General features: G+C 40.1%; 1 protein-coding gene across 1 annotated transcript in view; it reads right to left on the bottom strand.

Annotated features, from left to right (window-relative positions):
• FNTA (farnesyltransferase, CAAX box, subunit alpha) overlaps positions 1-13255 on the bottom strand; it is a 29299-nt gene extending 16044 nt beyond the window's left edge. Inside the window, exons 1-4 of the mRNA XM_069485031.1 lie at positions 13017-13255; positions 10962-11047; positions 6212-6326; positions 1233-1337 (exon numbers count right to left, since the gene is read on the bottom strand). Coding sequence (XP_069341132.1) covers positions 1233-1337; positions 6212-6326; positions 10962-11047; positions 13017-13222 — 512 coding nt within the window. The 5' untranslated portion in view covers positions 13223-13255. The remainder of the gene's footprint in view (positions 1-1232; positions 1338-6211; positions 6327-10961; positions 11048-13016) is intronic.
• Positions 13256-16928: the final 3673 nt, after the last annotated feature.

Genomic DNA, 16928 nt, shown 5'->3' with positions numbered 1-16928 from the left:
ATAAATTAAACTTCAAAATCTGTTGCTTTTACCTCCAAAATCTCTCTCAAATTTATCGCTCTCCCCACCACATCCCCACGTTTGAAGCCTCATCTCTTCTAATCTGCACCACTGCAGCGGCCTCCGGGATCGCAAAGCCGGCCAGTCCCTCCTCTGCCCTGCCATCGGGTAAGCCTTCTAAGACACAAATCTAATCACGTTACTTCTTTAAAACTTGTCACTAGCTCACCACTGCCACTAAGATCCACCCAAAGCCCTACTCAGTGCTCACAAGGCCCTTGACGCTCTGGCCCCTGCCACGCCTCCCCGCAGGCACCCTAAGCACGGGGAATCCTCATGCTTCTGCCCAGAATACTGTCTTTGCCTCAGAGCTCCTTCCTTTCCAAAGTCTTCCTTAAATCTCAGGCATAAAGATACTACGGTGTGTGTGTAGGACATTATGTTGCAAAAAGATAAAATGAGGGTGGCTCCTGTATTAGGAGCAGGCAGTCAGTGGCACAGAAAGTGGAGCAAACTCTTGGTGGCAGGCCACACTGCCACTTCACCTTCACCACCGCCACCAGCATGGGAACAGCAGCTACCTACCATTCATGGGTTGCTCACTACATGCTGGGTACTGTTCAAACTCTCTTTCCTATTTGTTCTCCGTCTTCCTGCTCCATAACTTCTCTCTTTTTCCCTATTGCGTTCTGCTACCCTCACCCATAAAAATCCCCAGACTCTTGTCTTTGCTAACCTAGGGGCTTCATTTCTAGAACAAATATACCCTGTGAAAAACTCTAGCATTATACTTCTCACAATGCTCTGTAAAACAACTGGTTTTATTACTTGTTTTCCCCTTTAAACTATGTCTGGTTTGTCTTTGTATCCCTAGCATCAAAAAAAATTTTTTGAATAAACAAATGAATAAAAAATCAAATACCAAAAAGTCATGTTATAACACACTGAATAGAAACATTTCTAAGTTTTTTTACTCAAATTAATTCTTACTCTAGCAGTATTGCACACTGATGTTGAAACTTTAAATAATAACAGCTAACCTTTGAGTGTTAACTATGGGTCAGACATCATTTTGAGCACTAAACATAAAGTTATCTCATTTAATCCTCCTAACAATCCTACGAGGCAAGTAACATTAGCTTCAATATAAAGAAACAAAAACTTCCCTACAATCTTATCACCCATTGGCAAGTACTATTAGCAGAGTGACATGCATCCTGTTTTCATCTTACCAAACTTGATAGTTTTTGGGCTGTTCCTCAATTATTGCAGTGATGTAGTTCATTTCCTCATGTAGATCCTTGTGAAGTGACTTTAAGAGAACTCTCCGAAAATGCCTACAGCAAACACCAAGAATCCAAAGTCTGATTACTCCACACAAGTTGCCTAGTAACAATAACAAATAAAGCTGCAAGACAACAAACTAGTCAAACTTCTCTATATAACCAATAATGCAATAATTCAATTGCTTGTGGTTGTCCAAATTCATATAACTATCTGGTGACTGGAGGAATAAAGCATTTGGCATAAAAATACTAAAAGGCAACAAATACGAGACAGAAGAAAAGCGAATTTTTGAACCCTAAGTAATGAAAGACAACCAACTAAATGATTATTTTCAGGCAATACTCTGGTCACGGGTGCTCAATAATACAAGAATCAAAGATATCTCTTTTCCTATAGGTACAGCCTGTTAGTGTAGACACATTATTCACATAATAAATTAATTCTATTATAAACATTAATGAAATATTTTACTTTCAGAACCACCACAAAAATGCTATGTATAAATGAAACAAGTTTCTCTCTAATTTCTCCACAGGTGGAGTCATTTTTCCTAAAGACATTGTTAGTTAGGGTCTATTTTTAATTTGAAATTTGAAAAATTTCCAACTCTATATATAGTAAGAGATAGTTCAGGACCTACTTTAAAAGTTACGTTCTAAATGAACTCCTAAATAGAAGAGATTACAGGATTTCTCTTCTATGATTATTAAAGAAAATTAGGTCTATGGGGCATATAAATATAAGCACTTTGCTTACATGGGTAATGATTTCAGATATATAGCTTTAAAAAAAACAGCAAATACACTTCTCAAGAAATTTTTAGGGCAACGTATGTAACCTGCAATTCTGTATCTCCCATAACAATAAGATGAAATTAAAAAAAAAAAAAAAGAATCACCTATTCCTATTAAAACAAAAACAAAAAAAAAAAAAGGAGAACCTAAACAAGTTATTTTATTTGATTTTTTTTGCAAATGACCCAAATAAAACTTGGCTAAGTAATAGAAAGTTGAAAAACATACACAGATTGTAAATAATATTATAGATAGAATAACCTGTAAAGAAAAAGGAATACAGAAAATAATGAAAAAAAAGTTAAAGCTATGGTTTAAAAAAATCATTCAGGAAGTAAAATCTCAGAAAACATAATAGTAAAATAGACAACAAACTTTGCAAATCCAAATGAGTTTAAAAGAGCAAAAATGCTGTGAAAATATACTTTAAAGATGAAATAAGAGAACATATTTTAGAGAAAAGGGGAGCAGCGAATGCTACAGAATAACAAAAAGGATAATTAAACAATGAAATAATTGCCACAATATAATAAATATTTCAAGAAACAAAATAAGAGACATAAAAGGAAGAGAGGGGAAATGTTAAAGAAAGTAAAACAGTGAGAAAGTTAATAATTGATATGTAAGGCAGACCTACATATTGATAATCTGAATAACATGTATTCTTATAGTAGAGAACAGAACAAATAAAATAGAAATGATAAGAAATATTTTTCCAGAATGAAAAATAATTCTCACTTAGGCATATGTTGGGTGAAGTTACTAAAGACCACAAATAATAAAAGAATAATATAAATGTATAGGAACATTTTAAAGTCAACTGAAACAAAATATATTAAATCAAAGTTTCAGAATCTCAAAATTCTTCATTAAAAATGTTTATATCAGGCCGGGCGCGGTGGCTCACGCCTGTAATCCTAGCACTCTGGGAGGCCGAGGCGGGTGGATCGCTCAAGGTCAGGAGTTCGAGACCAGCCTGAGCAAGAGCGAGACCCCCGTCTCTACTAAAAATAGAAAGAAATTATCTGGCCAACTAAAATATATATAGAAAAAAATTAGCCGGGCATGGTGGCGCATGCCTGTAGTCCCAGCTACTCGGGAGGCTGAGGCAGGAGGATCGCTTGAGCCCAGGAGTTTGAGGTTGCTGTGAGCTAGGCTGACGCCACGGCACTCACTCTAGCCCGGGCAACAAAGTGACACTCTGTCTCAAAATAAAAAAAAAAAAAAAAAAATGTTTATATCGTATATTAATATAAGGATTTCTGAGGGGAAATAATGTTACCTAAATATATTCTGTATTCAGCATATTGAAGTTTTTGTGTATTGAATTATATAATATATGGGATATGTCTAAGAATAATGGAAATGGTAGACGAATAAACAAAACTGTGCATCAGTTGATAATTGCTGAACCCAGGGGATGGGCACATTTCTTTCTTTCTGTTTAAATATGTTATTTTCCATAATACATGCTTAAAATAAATAGCTAATTAAAAATTAAAAAAAAAAAAAGAAAAGAAATTTTTAAATACATTCTAAGTTCCTTTCTGCTGTGGAGTTAGTAACTTCATAAAAGCTAAGACGTACATATTAAAGACATAAAATGATGAAATATACTGAGAATTCCAGTTAAACAGAGCAGATTAAATAAATGAGCTTATTTTCACTCCCTAATAAAACCCCACAAAAATGACAGTAAAAGAATAAAGAAGGCATAAGTCCACAAGGACAAAGAGAGTCAGGCACAAGGGGCTACCATGGCAATTGGGAGAGGTCAACAAAATCATGGAAAAATGTAAGTGGAGAGACTAGTTTTAACCAAGAAAAACAAAATGTGTTAAAAAAACTTTCAACAAAAAGAGTTAATTTGAAGATTCAGAAATCAGAGGTAACAGGTATTTCCAAAATAGGGGTTCAAGGTGGTGCTAAAAACAGTGCAAGGTCTATAGAAAGTGCCCTCAGCAGCCAGGATCTCTCCCTGATCTGAGCAGAGAGGTGATAGCGTCTCCTGACCTGGGCAGGAGACAATGGCTTTATTCTCTGGGAAAATCTGAAGCAGAAAGTGGCGCCAGGCACACTGGAAGGCAGGGGGAGGTAAAAGGGTAGCAACAACGAAAGTAAAAACATTGACATGGTCAGGCGCGGTGGCTCACGCCTGTAATCCTAGCACTCTGGGAGGCCGAGTCGGGTGGATCGCTCGAGGTCCGGAGTTCAAGACCAGCCTGAGCAAGAGCGAGACCCCATCTCTACTAAAAATAGAAAGAAATGATCTGGCCAACTAAAAATATATATAGAAAAAATTAGCTGGGCATGGTGGCACATGCCTGTAGTCCCAGCTCCTCGGGAGGCTGAGGCAGAAGGATTGCTTAAGCCCAGGAGTTTGAGGTTGCTGTGAGCTAGGCTGACGCCACGGCACTCACTCTAGCCCGGGCAACAGAGCGAGACTTTGTCTCAAAACAACAACAACAACAACAACAACAAAAGTTGATAAACAAAGCTGAAAAAAATTAAATTAAACCAGTTTCATTTCAAATCATAATTAGCTTGCACCCCCCTCCCCAAAAAAGTTGATATTCTCAACAGTGAGACTGCCAGCCATCATCCCAGACTGACCCCAGAACTGTGACAGCCAAATGTACACTCCTTAGGCAACAAATTAGAACCCTCTTTGGAGAAACACACTGTCCAAGAGAAAAGATTTACAAATACTGACATGGGAAGATTTCACAACAAAACAGCCTCATCCCCACTCAGTAACTTCACAGTGAAGCCCCCCAGTTGACAAATGCTGCCACAAACAGGGCTTCCAATCAGGGTTATTCCTGTCTCTGTTATAAGTATAAAAGGAAAGTCAAGAATTACCAACCATTTCAGAAAAATATTTACATGAAAGAGACCAAAACAGAGAGATAAAAAGATATCACATCCATTAAATAAAAAAACAAGATGCTATTTAAAAAAGATTATTCAGAGAAAATGAGTTCTCAAAAATTAAAAATGAATGCAGAATTTAAGAAAAATCAATAGAAGAGTTACAAGATAAAATTGAGGAAATATCTCAAAAGTAAATAAAAGGCAAAGAAATGAAACTAAGAAGCTGAGCGTGGTGGCGCCCACCTGTAGTCCTAGCTACTCAGGAGGCTGAGGTGGGAGGATTGCTCAAGGCCAGGGGTTTGAGACCAGCCTGGGCAACGTAGCAAGGCCCCATTGCTACCAAAAAACAAAAAGAAAAACATTAGCTGGGAGGCTGAGGCAGGAGGATCACTTGAGCTCAGGAGTTTGAGGTTGCAGTGAGCTACGATGATGCCACTACACTCTGGCCTGGGCAACAGAGCAAGACCCTGCCTCGATTAGTCAATAAAGTTGAAAGAAAACTAATGATTTTCAAATGTATAAATCTCAAAAACTATTTCCCACACAAAAATTATTTCCCATCCTTCTACTCAAGGATGTGCTCTATAAAATGAGAGAGTAAAGCGAGAAAGAGAAAGATACAAGATCTAGGAAACAGGGGATCTAACACACCAAAGAGTTGAAGACCAGATGTGCAGCATCTAAATCAGCAAAGAAAACAATGAAATTGAAGGATTACCTGTAGTGTTCAACAGAAATATGACATTTTATGTATATATGTATATATACATCAGAGAGTCTAGGAGACTTATGACGTATTAGCACAAAGAAAACTAAACCAAAAAGGCAATCTATTAAAGGAAGTATAATTATCCTATAAAATGAGGGTCAGCATGAACCATAACTGATTACACATTTGTGACTGAGGGAGGGTAGCAGAGAGTGAACTCTGAACCAGATACTGACATCTTTCATAGAAGAAACAGGTACTGTTTAAAATGAAAAAAAGAAAAAATAATAATTAAGCATATTATCTAGAACACCGAGGCTGATTCAAGAAAAAACATCTGTAAGTTGTTGCCTCTGAGGAGTGGAACTGGTAGGGAGAAATGGGCCAGAGACTGATATTTTTCATTTAGTTTCTGACTTTTAAACCCATGTGTGAATTTTATTATTTTGATCAAAATTAAAGTTCAGTTAAAAAAAAAAAAGAAAAGCTGTTCGAACCAACATATCAGACATTTAAGCAGGGAATATTAATGACATGTATTACTTACCACACTGTATAATTGGCTGCATTTAACTCAATAGCATCTCGGGTTAGTTTAAAAGCTCGTTCACTTCTTTCATCACGCTGCAGAACAGCTCGGAAGTAATCATACACATCTCTAACTGGAGACAGAGCACACAGCCGCATTAGGATTATCGTTCTTATTTAAAACTAGCACTAGAACGTGTTGTTATACCTATGTGGAAAGATTTTATTGGCATGTATATCATTTAAATCAATAAGCAAAATAAAGAGTCAAATGACTGTGACTGCCACCCTGATAATACTCTAGTATCAGAGCCACAAAGCATGGGCTTCATATGTATAATCATGCTTACTGCTTGTGTGTGTGTGTGTGTGTGTGTGTGTGTGTATATATATATATATATATATATGTTAATGTTAAACTCCAAATCTTCCAAAGACCTTATGTATAAAAGCACTATTAAGAGTGCATATATTCAGGGCAGAGCACAGTGGCTCACCCCTGTAATCCTGGCACTCTGGGAGGCCGAGGCGGGAAGATCACTTGAGGTGAGGACTTGGGAGATCAGCCTGAGCAAGAGTGAGACCCTGTTTCTACTAAAAATAGGAAAAATGAGCCAGGCGTGGTGGCGCATGCCTGTAGTCCCAGCTACTTGGGAGGCTGAGGCAGGAGGATTGCTTGAGCCCAGGAGTTTGAGGTTGCTGTGAGCTAGGCTGACGCCACGGCACTCTAGCCCGGGCAACTGAGTGAATGCATATATTCAAATCTATTCACATAGCTGTTTTTCTCACATTTTATTTTGACCAGATTTTTGACTGAAAAATAGTTCAATGGTAGAAAACTCAAACAGTACAAAAAGGTTCACTCTAAATTCCCTTTCCTCAGTCCTCCTAAATTCTCAGTCCTCCTCACCAGAAGCAACCACTGTTAAACTGATTCTGGTGTATCTTTCCAAATATATTCTCTGCAGATACAAGTATATGACCCTAATTCCATCCTTCATTTTTTTCCTACAAATGAGATCACATCACACTCAATGTTCTCGGCCTTGCTTTCTTATACATTATTAAAGACAGTGTAAACTAGTGCAAACCTCTGTGGAAAAGCATTTGGTAATATCTATTAAAAATTAAAATTTACATACTCATTAACCCAACAATTCCAGTTCCAGGATTTTCTTACGAGTAACTGCCATATGTGTGCAAAGCATCCAAGGATATTTACTGGAACACTTGGTTACATAAAAAAGAAACTGAGAGCCAGGCAAGGTGGCACACGCACACCTGTAGTCCTGGCTACTTGGGAGACTGAGGCAGGAGAATCACTGGAGCGCAGGAGTTTGAGATCAGCCTGGGCAACACGGCAAATCCTCATCAAAAGAAAAGAGAAGAAAACAAAACAAAGGAAAGACACTGAGGAGGGGGTCATAAGAACCCCCAAATTACAGCCAAGGAGGACAGAAGATGTGGGTAACCTGAGAATCCACGACTTGCAACTGTCATTTGAAGTGGGGGGCAGTTTTATAACACTGAGCCCTTAACCTATGGGGTCTATGCTAACTCCAGGTGGTCAGTGTCAGAACTGATTTAAATTGTAGGACACCTAGTTAGTGTCTACAGAGAACTGCCCGGGGTGACAAACCCAAACATTTGGTATCAGAAGTATTTTCACTATAGAGAAACATTCTTTTCCTTTTATACTATAATCCTAAAAGTAAAAGTATCAGACAAAAACATGAACAATTATAGCTCTTTACAAATTCTGAGACATACAAAGGTCACCTGCTTCTAAACAATAACTTTAAAAAGTTAAAATTTAATTCATTCCAGAGCAGAATTTAGAAACAACATAAATGTCAAATAACTACCGAATATTATGCAGTTTTTAAGAACCAAGCTTCTAAATAATTTCAAATTTATAACAAAATGATTAGAAGATGCTAACTCTCTATATAATGTATATATACTTGACCACACAAATCTGTATCTAAAGCATACACATACACAGATGTGCACTGTTAAAACAATTAATTGGGAGAGTATCAGGCTGGGATTAGCTCCAGAGCATAGGGTTCCTACATCGCAACCAAAGTCCTATTCTATGTAAATAGTAAAAATGAAAGTTAATATTAAAATATTCTTTTAATTTAAAAATAATAAATTGAGTTTCTAAAACTTTGCCTTTTTCTTTTCTTTGAGACAAGGTCTCACTCTGCCACCCAAGCTGGAGTGCAGTGGCGCGATCACAGCTGACTGCAGCCTGGAACACCTGGGCCCAAGCAATCCTCCTGCTTCAGCCTCCCGAATAGCTGAGACTACAGGTGCGTGCCACCACACCCAGCTAGTTTTTTAATTTTTTTGCAGAGATGGGGTTTCACTACATTCCCCAGGCTGGTCTTAAACTCCTGGCCTCAAGTGATCCTCCCACCTCGCCTTCCAAAGTGCTGGGATTACAGGCATGAGCCACCATGCCGAGCCAAACTTTGCCTTTTTTAACTCAACATTGATTCTGAGATCTGTCCATGTTACAATTGATCTAAATCCTCTTAATGGTTATATAGTATTCAATTGTATGACAATGATAAATTTGATTTTATCCATTTCTCCAAAAGATAGACACATAGGTGGTTTCCAGTATCTTGCTTTTTCAAAAAGTGCTGTGCATTATAGTAGCTAACATAAATAGTGCTATGAGCCAGATACTATTCTATTATTTTATATAAATAATTCACTCCATCTACAATGGAGCTACTACCATTATCCACATTTTTACATAGGTGGAAACAGAGGTACACAGAGGCTACATAACTTGTCAAAGGTTACACAGCCAGTAAAATGGTGAAGTTAGAATTGGAACCAGCTAGTCTGGCTCCAAAGTCTGTGCTTTTAACATTGCAGTGCATACCTTCTCCTGCTGTGGGCGGAGTGAACTCAGAACACGTAATGAGAAGCACCACCGCTGGGCTTTAAGATACGAGCATTTTCCAGTTTTAACAGATATACTCACTGCTTTCCAAGTGGCTAACCATTTGAAGACTACCATCTGAAGCATATGGATTTGCTCATATGTCTTAATACCTGATATCATAAGACGGTTTCCGTTTTTGCCATTTAAATCATGAGTGAAAAGTGGCATTCTCATCTGAATTTGCATATGTTTCATTCCTAAAGATAATGGATTTTCCCCCTATTTATTGGACAATGGAATTTTCTCTTCTGTAAATTGCCAGTTCATACTCATTTTTTGATTAGACTACCTCCTTACCCTTTTGTAGGAATTCCCTATAAAATTCTGAATATCAACCCTGTTTTACATGGTTTATCTTCTCCCATACTGCTGCTTGCTTTTTAACTTGATCATGGTTTCTTCCGTTGCATAAGTTTTAAATTTTGATATAGTTATCAATTTTTGGCAAGTCAAATTTATCTATCTTTTATTAAATGCTTTGTGGTTTCTCATCATGGCATATGTAAGACCTTAAAATGTAATTTTATACCATGCAAAAGGATTAATAATTTGGTCCCAATGGAAATATATGCCTATATCAGTTTCCCCAACATCTTTTTTCTAAATACTTCTGAATCTGAAAAAGTTGTGGTTTGCAGTTCTCTAATTACTAGTGAGGTCACTGTAATCTCTTCATAGATATTTTCATTTCTTCTAGTGAATTATCTCTTCACATACAATATCTCTCAAAGTAAGGAAGTTTTGCATTTTTATGCAGCTATGTGTTCTGACCTTTCCTTAATCAATTCTGAGGTCTACACCTTGCCTAATACCTTCTCTACTCTAAGAATGAAAGATTATATTTGTTTGTAATATGTTTATAGTTTTGTTTTAGAACTTTAATTCATCTGTAATTTATTTTCATGTAAGATATGAGACAGGGATATAATTCTGCTTTTATCTAAATGCACAGCCAACTGTTCCAAACCATTATTTGATTAATCCATCCTTTTCATAAAGGTATGAAATTTCCTTTTTATCACATATTAAGTTCTCATAAATAATATTATCCATTTTTAAGTCTTTATTAATCTATTTCTATACCAGTTCCACGTTTATTTAGTAGGCAATATTTGATAAGGCAAACCCTTACACCATTATTCCTTTTCAAACATTTCTTGCCATTATTTCATTATCAGAAAAAAAAATTTGCTTTTTGTAAAAGAGGAATGATCTTAGATAACAAAGCCTTAATTGAAAGGAATACATATGCATAAAATTACAAAACTGTCATTCCATCTTATTCATTTACCCTTTCCAAGAAGAACAACTAACACTTAGCATTTGCATGACCTTCAACTTACAAAGCATTTTCACATTCATTATGGAAGAATGATACTTTGTCAAAGAAAATAATTCACTCATTTTAATATCAGTAAATACATTCCAACTGAGCCTAACACTTCATTGCCAAAATATATTTTAAAATGCTGATGTTTCAGCAACCAATGTTTATTCTAAATAAAACAGTAACTCATTTATGTTGTACCATGCATGCAGATTAAATAGCAAATGAAAAGCACAATCATATAGCTATTATGTATTACAATGTAACATTGATCACTTAGAATACCTCCATTCTTTGGACAAAATAAAACTTTTAATAATAAAACAAGTCACAAAAGATACAAAATTAACTCATCTTAAGTCATTCAGATTTTTATTATACAAAAATCTGTCATCTATCTTACTACATAGTTGTAAATTTCAACTTTGCTACTAAGTTGGACTTACAGAACTTTTCCTTAAAAAAAATCAAACTTACATTTTTCACTATAGATGATCTGGACCACTGGATTGGGACCATCATTCTGTGGCACCGGATCTATATCAGCCCATTCTGCTCTGTCCCTGAAAATATACATTTTCCCCCCAGTGATTACATTCAAACACATAAGAAAAAGAATTCTGGTGTTTTTTAAAACTGCAACAATTACACTTACATTAATACTAGTTACATACAGATCTTAATGTAATCATGGTTGGATTCTTCATGACCAAGTTCTGCCACTTTGCTTTACACAGTAAAGTTTCAAAGTAAAATTAAAATAAAAGAAATAATTTATAGATTAAAGTGAATAAATCAGCAGTTTTCAAATTTAGAGTTTAATATATGGAAAATATGTTTTTGCAGCAAGTACCCAACAGTCTTAACTTAGAAATCAATCCAACTCATTGGACTAATAAGATTCTTTGCAGTCAGTCAGCACTTTTAAAAAATCTGAGGAACAATGTACTAGGAACTGACATTTTAAAATAAAAGTAACCATAATTACGCTCCTCTGTACTAGAGAGTTGGCCCAAGTGGTCATTAATAAGAAAGCAAGCTCTGGAATCAGACAACTGCCTAGGCTGAACTACTTGCTCTACCACCTACAAGTTGTGCGACCTTGAGAAAGGTACTAAACGTCTTTCGTGCCTCAGTTTCCTCAATTATAAAATGAGGATGATAATATTACCAACCAACTTTAGAAGGCTGTTTTGAGGATTAAATGATGCAACAGATGTTAAGCTGGATGGATGTAAAACATCCACAGCGTATAGTAAGCATTCAATGAATACTACTCATAATCGATGCTATTAAATAAAATAACAGTACAGTAGCAACAGTGGGTGCTTATAGAACTGCCAGTGTGAACTGTGTGAACTGCCCAGTGTGAACAAATTTGTTTTAACCACTCTTTCACTTACATTGTTTTCCTTTTACCCACTCCTTACTTCTCTATACTGATCGGCTATTGACAGAGATGCTGTGGCATCCAGACAATCCTGGAATTGTGTCCATTATACATGAAGAAAAACAAAGGACACAAGTAAGTGCCTGTGATGTGAGACCTAGAGCCTGGGGAGGTGTTTAGGAAAGGTAAGGCTGCCCTTCAGTCACTGGGAACTCAGGCACAGTCACGTGAAAAACCTGAATATTTCACAATCCAGAGAAGAGGTTTGAGGGTTAAGGGGCCACCACAACCAAATTAAATCAATAATACGTATGCTCCAGTAAAAAAAAAAAAAAGTCTAGATAGTGACTTTCATTCATAAAATCAAGGCAAACAAGCCATCTAATGAGTTTATCTAGAACTACAGAAGAAAAGTAAGGCGTAGGGCAACTGTCTCTGCACGTTCACAGGAAGCTAGGAAATCAGCAAAGAACTGACGTGGATGGAACTGGGTGTTAGCAAAGACGGACGAAAACGAAGTAAGAAAGTTACAGCAGTACCTACCGCGCATCATTTGTATTATGTAGGAGGCGACGTAGGGACCCTTAAGAGAGTTTAAGTAAAAAATCTTTTTCCATCCTTTAGCCTGGCTAATACTGGGCGCTAAAACATTGGCTGCGTGGAAACGTTGCAGTCGTTAAAGGTGTTACACTAGCTCTCTCCGTTTCAGAAGAACGACCCGTGGGAAACCTCGTTTTTAAAGTGAGCAAACGTGGCCCTTACGCAAATCACTATTTCTTTTCAGGCTACCAAAACCGCACCCTAACCTTCCGTATTCTGTATTCAGTCCGATGACTACCGGGAGCGCGTTCTGGGACCACGGAAGAAAACGGGAAGTTTCTGAAATTTATGAATCACGACTCCTAAACAGCCTAAGAGTGCCGCCCAGGGTCCCGCAGTCTCCACGTCGCGGACACACAGGCGGGAAGCCGTAGTGACAGCGCGGCCTCCGGGAGCGCAAGGGTGGCGGGCGGGCCCCGGCCGGCCCGACGGCGGGGCCGCGGCAACTCCGGCCGCTCGCCCAGGCCGGAGCGCGGGCCGCGAGTGGCGCCCACGGCCCAGGGAGGAGCCGTCCGTGTCGCCGCGCGGCCGCGGGGCGTTACCTGTACAGGACATAGGTGGGTGAGTCCAGGCTCAGGAACCCGTCGTCCATCGGGGACGCCACCGCTTCTCTGGCCTCGGCCGCCATCGCCTCTTCCTGCTGCTGCTGCTGCTGGGGAGGCGACGGGTGCGGCTGGGGCGGCGGCTGCTCCGGCGGACCCGGCTCGCCGCCTTGCGCAGCCTCCCCGACCCCCTCGGTGGCCGCCATCTCGCCTCGGCCCTCAGCGCAGCTGGAGACGGAGGCCCCGCCCCGAGGCCCCGCCCCTGGCCCCGTCGACGGCCCACTTCCGGTTTCTCGCTTCCTGCCATAGAGATGCGGGCCAGAGAGCCCGGGGCGGCGGCCGGGAGCCGGGCGCCGGGCCTGTGGGCCGACGTGCGTGGTGTGGGGTGAGGCTGCGCGACTCGGCCTAGGGGCTGCGGACTTCTCGCCCTGCTTCCCGCCAGTAGGCCTTCCCGAAAACCTGCAGACGTCGCTTCGGGGTGTAGGAGTGCTGTGATGGCGATCCCCTTCGGACGGAGCTCTGGGCGCAGCCCTTCCCGGCCCCCTCAGGAGAGCTGGCCTCCAGCGCTCCGCTTAACCGTTCAAGGGCTTTTGTGTCCGTGCACACGTTGGGATGGTAAAGCGGAATTTCAGCAATCCAGTCATTCCGTTTCAAATGATGCAAGTAATACGCGTACACGTTATAGGAAGGGGAAATACTTTTGTATATGTTATTGGAAAGGGAAACGTTTATTGAACAAATATTTCCTGAGTACCTGTTATGTGCCAGGCTTGCTCACAGCAGTTAAAAAAAAAAAAAAAAAAGATCTCCCTGGTCATGGAGTTTGCATTCTAGTGAAGGAGATTATGATAGATAATAGCTGTATCTGTCGGGTAGTGGTAAGTGTTATTAAGAAAGATAAAGCAGGTTGAGGGGATAAAAGTGTACTGGGTTCTGTTTGGCCGGGCGCGGTGGCTCACGCTTGTAATCTTAGCACTCTGGGAAGCCAAGGGAGAATGGTTTGAGCTCAGGAGTTCGAGACCAGCCTGAGCAAGAGGGAGACCCCATCTCTACTAAAAATAGAAAGAAATTAGCAGGACAACTAAAAATATATAGAAAAAATTAGCCGGGCATGGTGGCGCATGCCTGTAGTCCCAGCTACTCCGGAGGCTGAGGCAGGAGGATCCCTTGAGCCCAGGAATTTGAGGTTGCTGTGAGCTAGGCTGACGCCATGGCACTCACTCTAGCCGGGGCAACAGAGTGAGACTCTGTCTCAAAAAAAAAAAAAAAAAAAGCAATTGACCATAAATTCAAGGGTGGTCAGGTGCCTGTAATCCCAGCAGTTTGGGAGGCTGAGGCAGGAGGATCACTTGAGGCCACGAGTTTGAGACCAGCTTGGGCAACAGCAAGTCCTTGTCTCTACAAAATATTTTTAAAAATTAGCCGAGTGTGGTGGTGTGCACCTGTAGACCTAGCTATTTGGGAAGCTGAGGCAAAGAGGATCACTTATTTAAGCCCAGGAGTTCAAGGTTACAGTGAGCTCTGATAACACCCACTGTATTCCAGCCTGGGTGACAGAGTGAGATACTGTCTCTTTAAAAAAAAAAAAAAAAAAAGGTAAGGGTTATTTCTGGATTCTCACTTCTAGTCCATCGATCTCTATGTTTGTACACGTGCCAGTACTCACTGTCGTCATTACTATAGGTCTGATGTAAGTTTTGAAACGAGCATGTGTGAGCCCTCTATGTTTACTTTTTATAATGGAAAATTTCAATATCTACAAATATAGGGAAAGTAATACAATGAACCCTCACCTCTTAGCCAAGTACTGAAACAATCAATTCACAGATACTCCCTTCATCAATACCCTTCTCTTAATCTCCCAGCCTACTGGAATATTTGAAGCAAATCCAAGACATCTTATGTCATTATAATATAAAAAACACAACTGTACTACCATTATCCTCCCTACAAAATTAACAATGAAGATTTTTGCTACTGCCAAGGTGGAGTAACAAGGACTGGATTTACCCTCCTACCTGAAACAATGAAAACAAAGGACCAAAAAAATGAGACAACAGTTCTTATCTGGACAGCAGGAAAATAAGGACAGTGGTCTTGGGTGACAGGAAACAAGCGAGGTGATTCCTGTAGTTGTCCCGGCTATGGCCCATACAAAGTTTCCAGGCCATAGTGTAGGGGGCAGGACACCGTGGTCCCCACGAGCTGAGGAGCAGAGCTGCAAGTCTGAGGACGCCCACGTGCCAACACTTCACAGGGCAGAACAGCTCAGAGAGTTGCAGAGAGAGAGCACACGAAGACTGGCAAAGGTCACCCTCAAGTGCTCAGCTGAGTAATGATCACTGTCCGTATGTGAGGGAGATCACCAAGGCTGGGAAAGTATCACTCAAAGGATTAGATGGAAGAATCTTGAAACTCACACAGGGTCAAAAATACTGTTTTCATAATATTTCAGAATTCACAGGGTATCAGGTAGAGTATCAAAAACGGTCTTTCCTCAGTTGTGGGGCAAAGTTATCTTAAATGTTGATCTGGTTCGGCAAATCCCAAAGGGGTCGGTCTGTTTCCAGTTAACTTAACTGTACCTCATAAAAAAGTTTAGGCCGGGCGCAGTGGCTCACACCTGTAATCTTAGCACTCTGGGAGGCCGAGGCAGGTGGATCGCTCAAGGTCAGGAGTTCGAGACCAGCCTGACCAAGAGCAAGACCCTGTCTCTACTAAAAATAGAAAGAAATTATCTGGCCAACTAAAAATATATATAGAAAAAATTAGCCAGGCATGGTGGTGCATGCCTGTAGTCCCAGCTACTCGGGAGGCTGAGGCAGTAGGATCGCTTAAGCCCAGGAGTTTGAGGTTGCTGTGAGGTAGGCTGGCACCATGTCACTCACTCTAGCCTGGGCAACAGAGCGAGACTCTGTCTCAAAAAAAGAGTTTAAAAATTATTGTAGAAAAATATTTATCACCCAATAAAATAAAATTCACAATGTCTGGCATTCAATTTAAAATTTCCAGGCACACAAAGCAGCAGGAAAATTTGACTCATAATGAGGAGGAAAATATTTATCCATCAAAACCAATCGTGGGCTAAGTGCTATGGCTCACACCCATAATCCCATCACTATGGGAGACTGATTTGGGAGGATCGTTTGAGGTCAGGAGTTCGAGACCAGCCTGGGCAACATTGCAAGAACCTGTCTCCACAAAAAGTTTAAAAATTAGCTGTGTGTGTTGGCATGTGCCTGTAGTCCCAGCTACTCAGGAGGCTGAGGTCGGAGGATCACTTGAGTCCAGGAGTTGGAGCTTGCAGTGAGCTATGATGATGTCACTGCACTCTAGACAGGGCAACAGAACAAGACTGTCTCTGAATAAGTAAATAAAGACAGCAACAGAAACTATCCGGAATGAAACAGGAAAGAGACTGCAAAGAGATGGACGGCGCAGCAGTGAGAGCTGTGGGGCAGCTTCAGCTCACCCACACGCTGTGACCAGAGCTCTCAGAGAGGAGCCGAGGGATAGGGAAAAATATTTGAAAAAACAATGGCTGCAATTCTTCCAAATTGGAGGAAAACTATAAACCGACAAAGCTCAGTGAACCCCAAGCACAAGAAATGTAAAGAAAAATACATAATGGCAAGTCAATATCAAATTGCTTAAAACCAGTGATAAAGAGAAAATTTTAAAATCAACCAGAGTGAAAAGGACACATTAGGTACAGAAGAACAGACACAGGATGACAACAGATCCCCACTGGACACTGGTGAGAAGCCCGAGGATGGTCCCTAAGGGCCACCTCTCGGTGTCCACGTAAACCCTCTGCTTGAGTGTGGGCTGGACCCCATGATTAACTTCTACCGAACAGAATATGGCAAAATATGGGCTGTCACACCTGAGATGGCTCGACTGTGACTGCCG

The sequence above is a fragment of the Eulemur rufifrons genome, chromosome 12 (genome assembly GCF_041146395.1).
Source record: "Eulemur rufifrons isolate Redbay chromosome 12, OSU_ERuf_1, whole genome shotgun sequence".
Lineage (NCBI taxonomy): Eukaryota > Metazoa > Chordata > Mammalia > Primates > Lemuridae > Eulemur > Eulemur rufifrons.
This window is presented reverse-complemented; position numbering and strand designations above follow the sequence as displayed.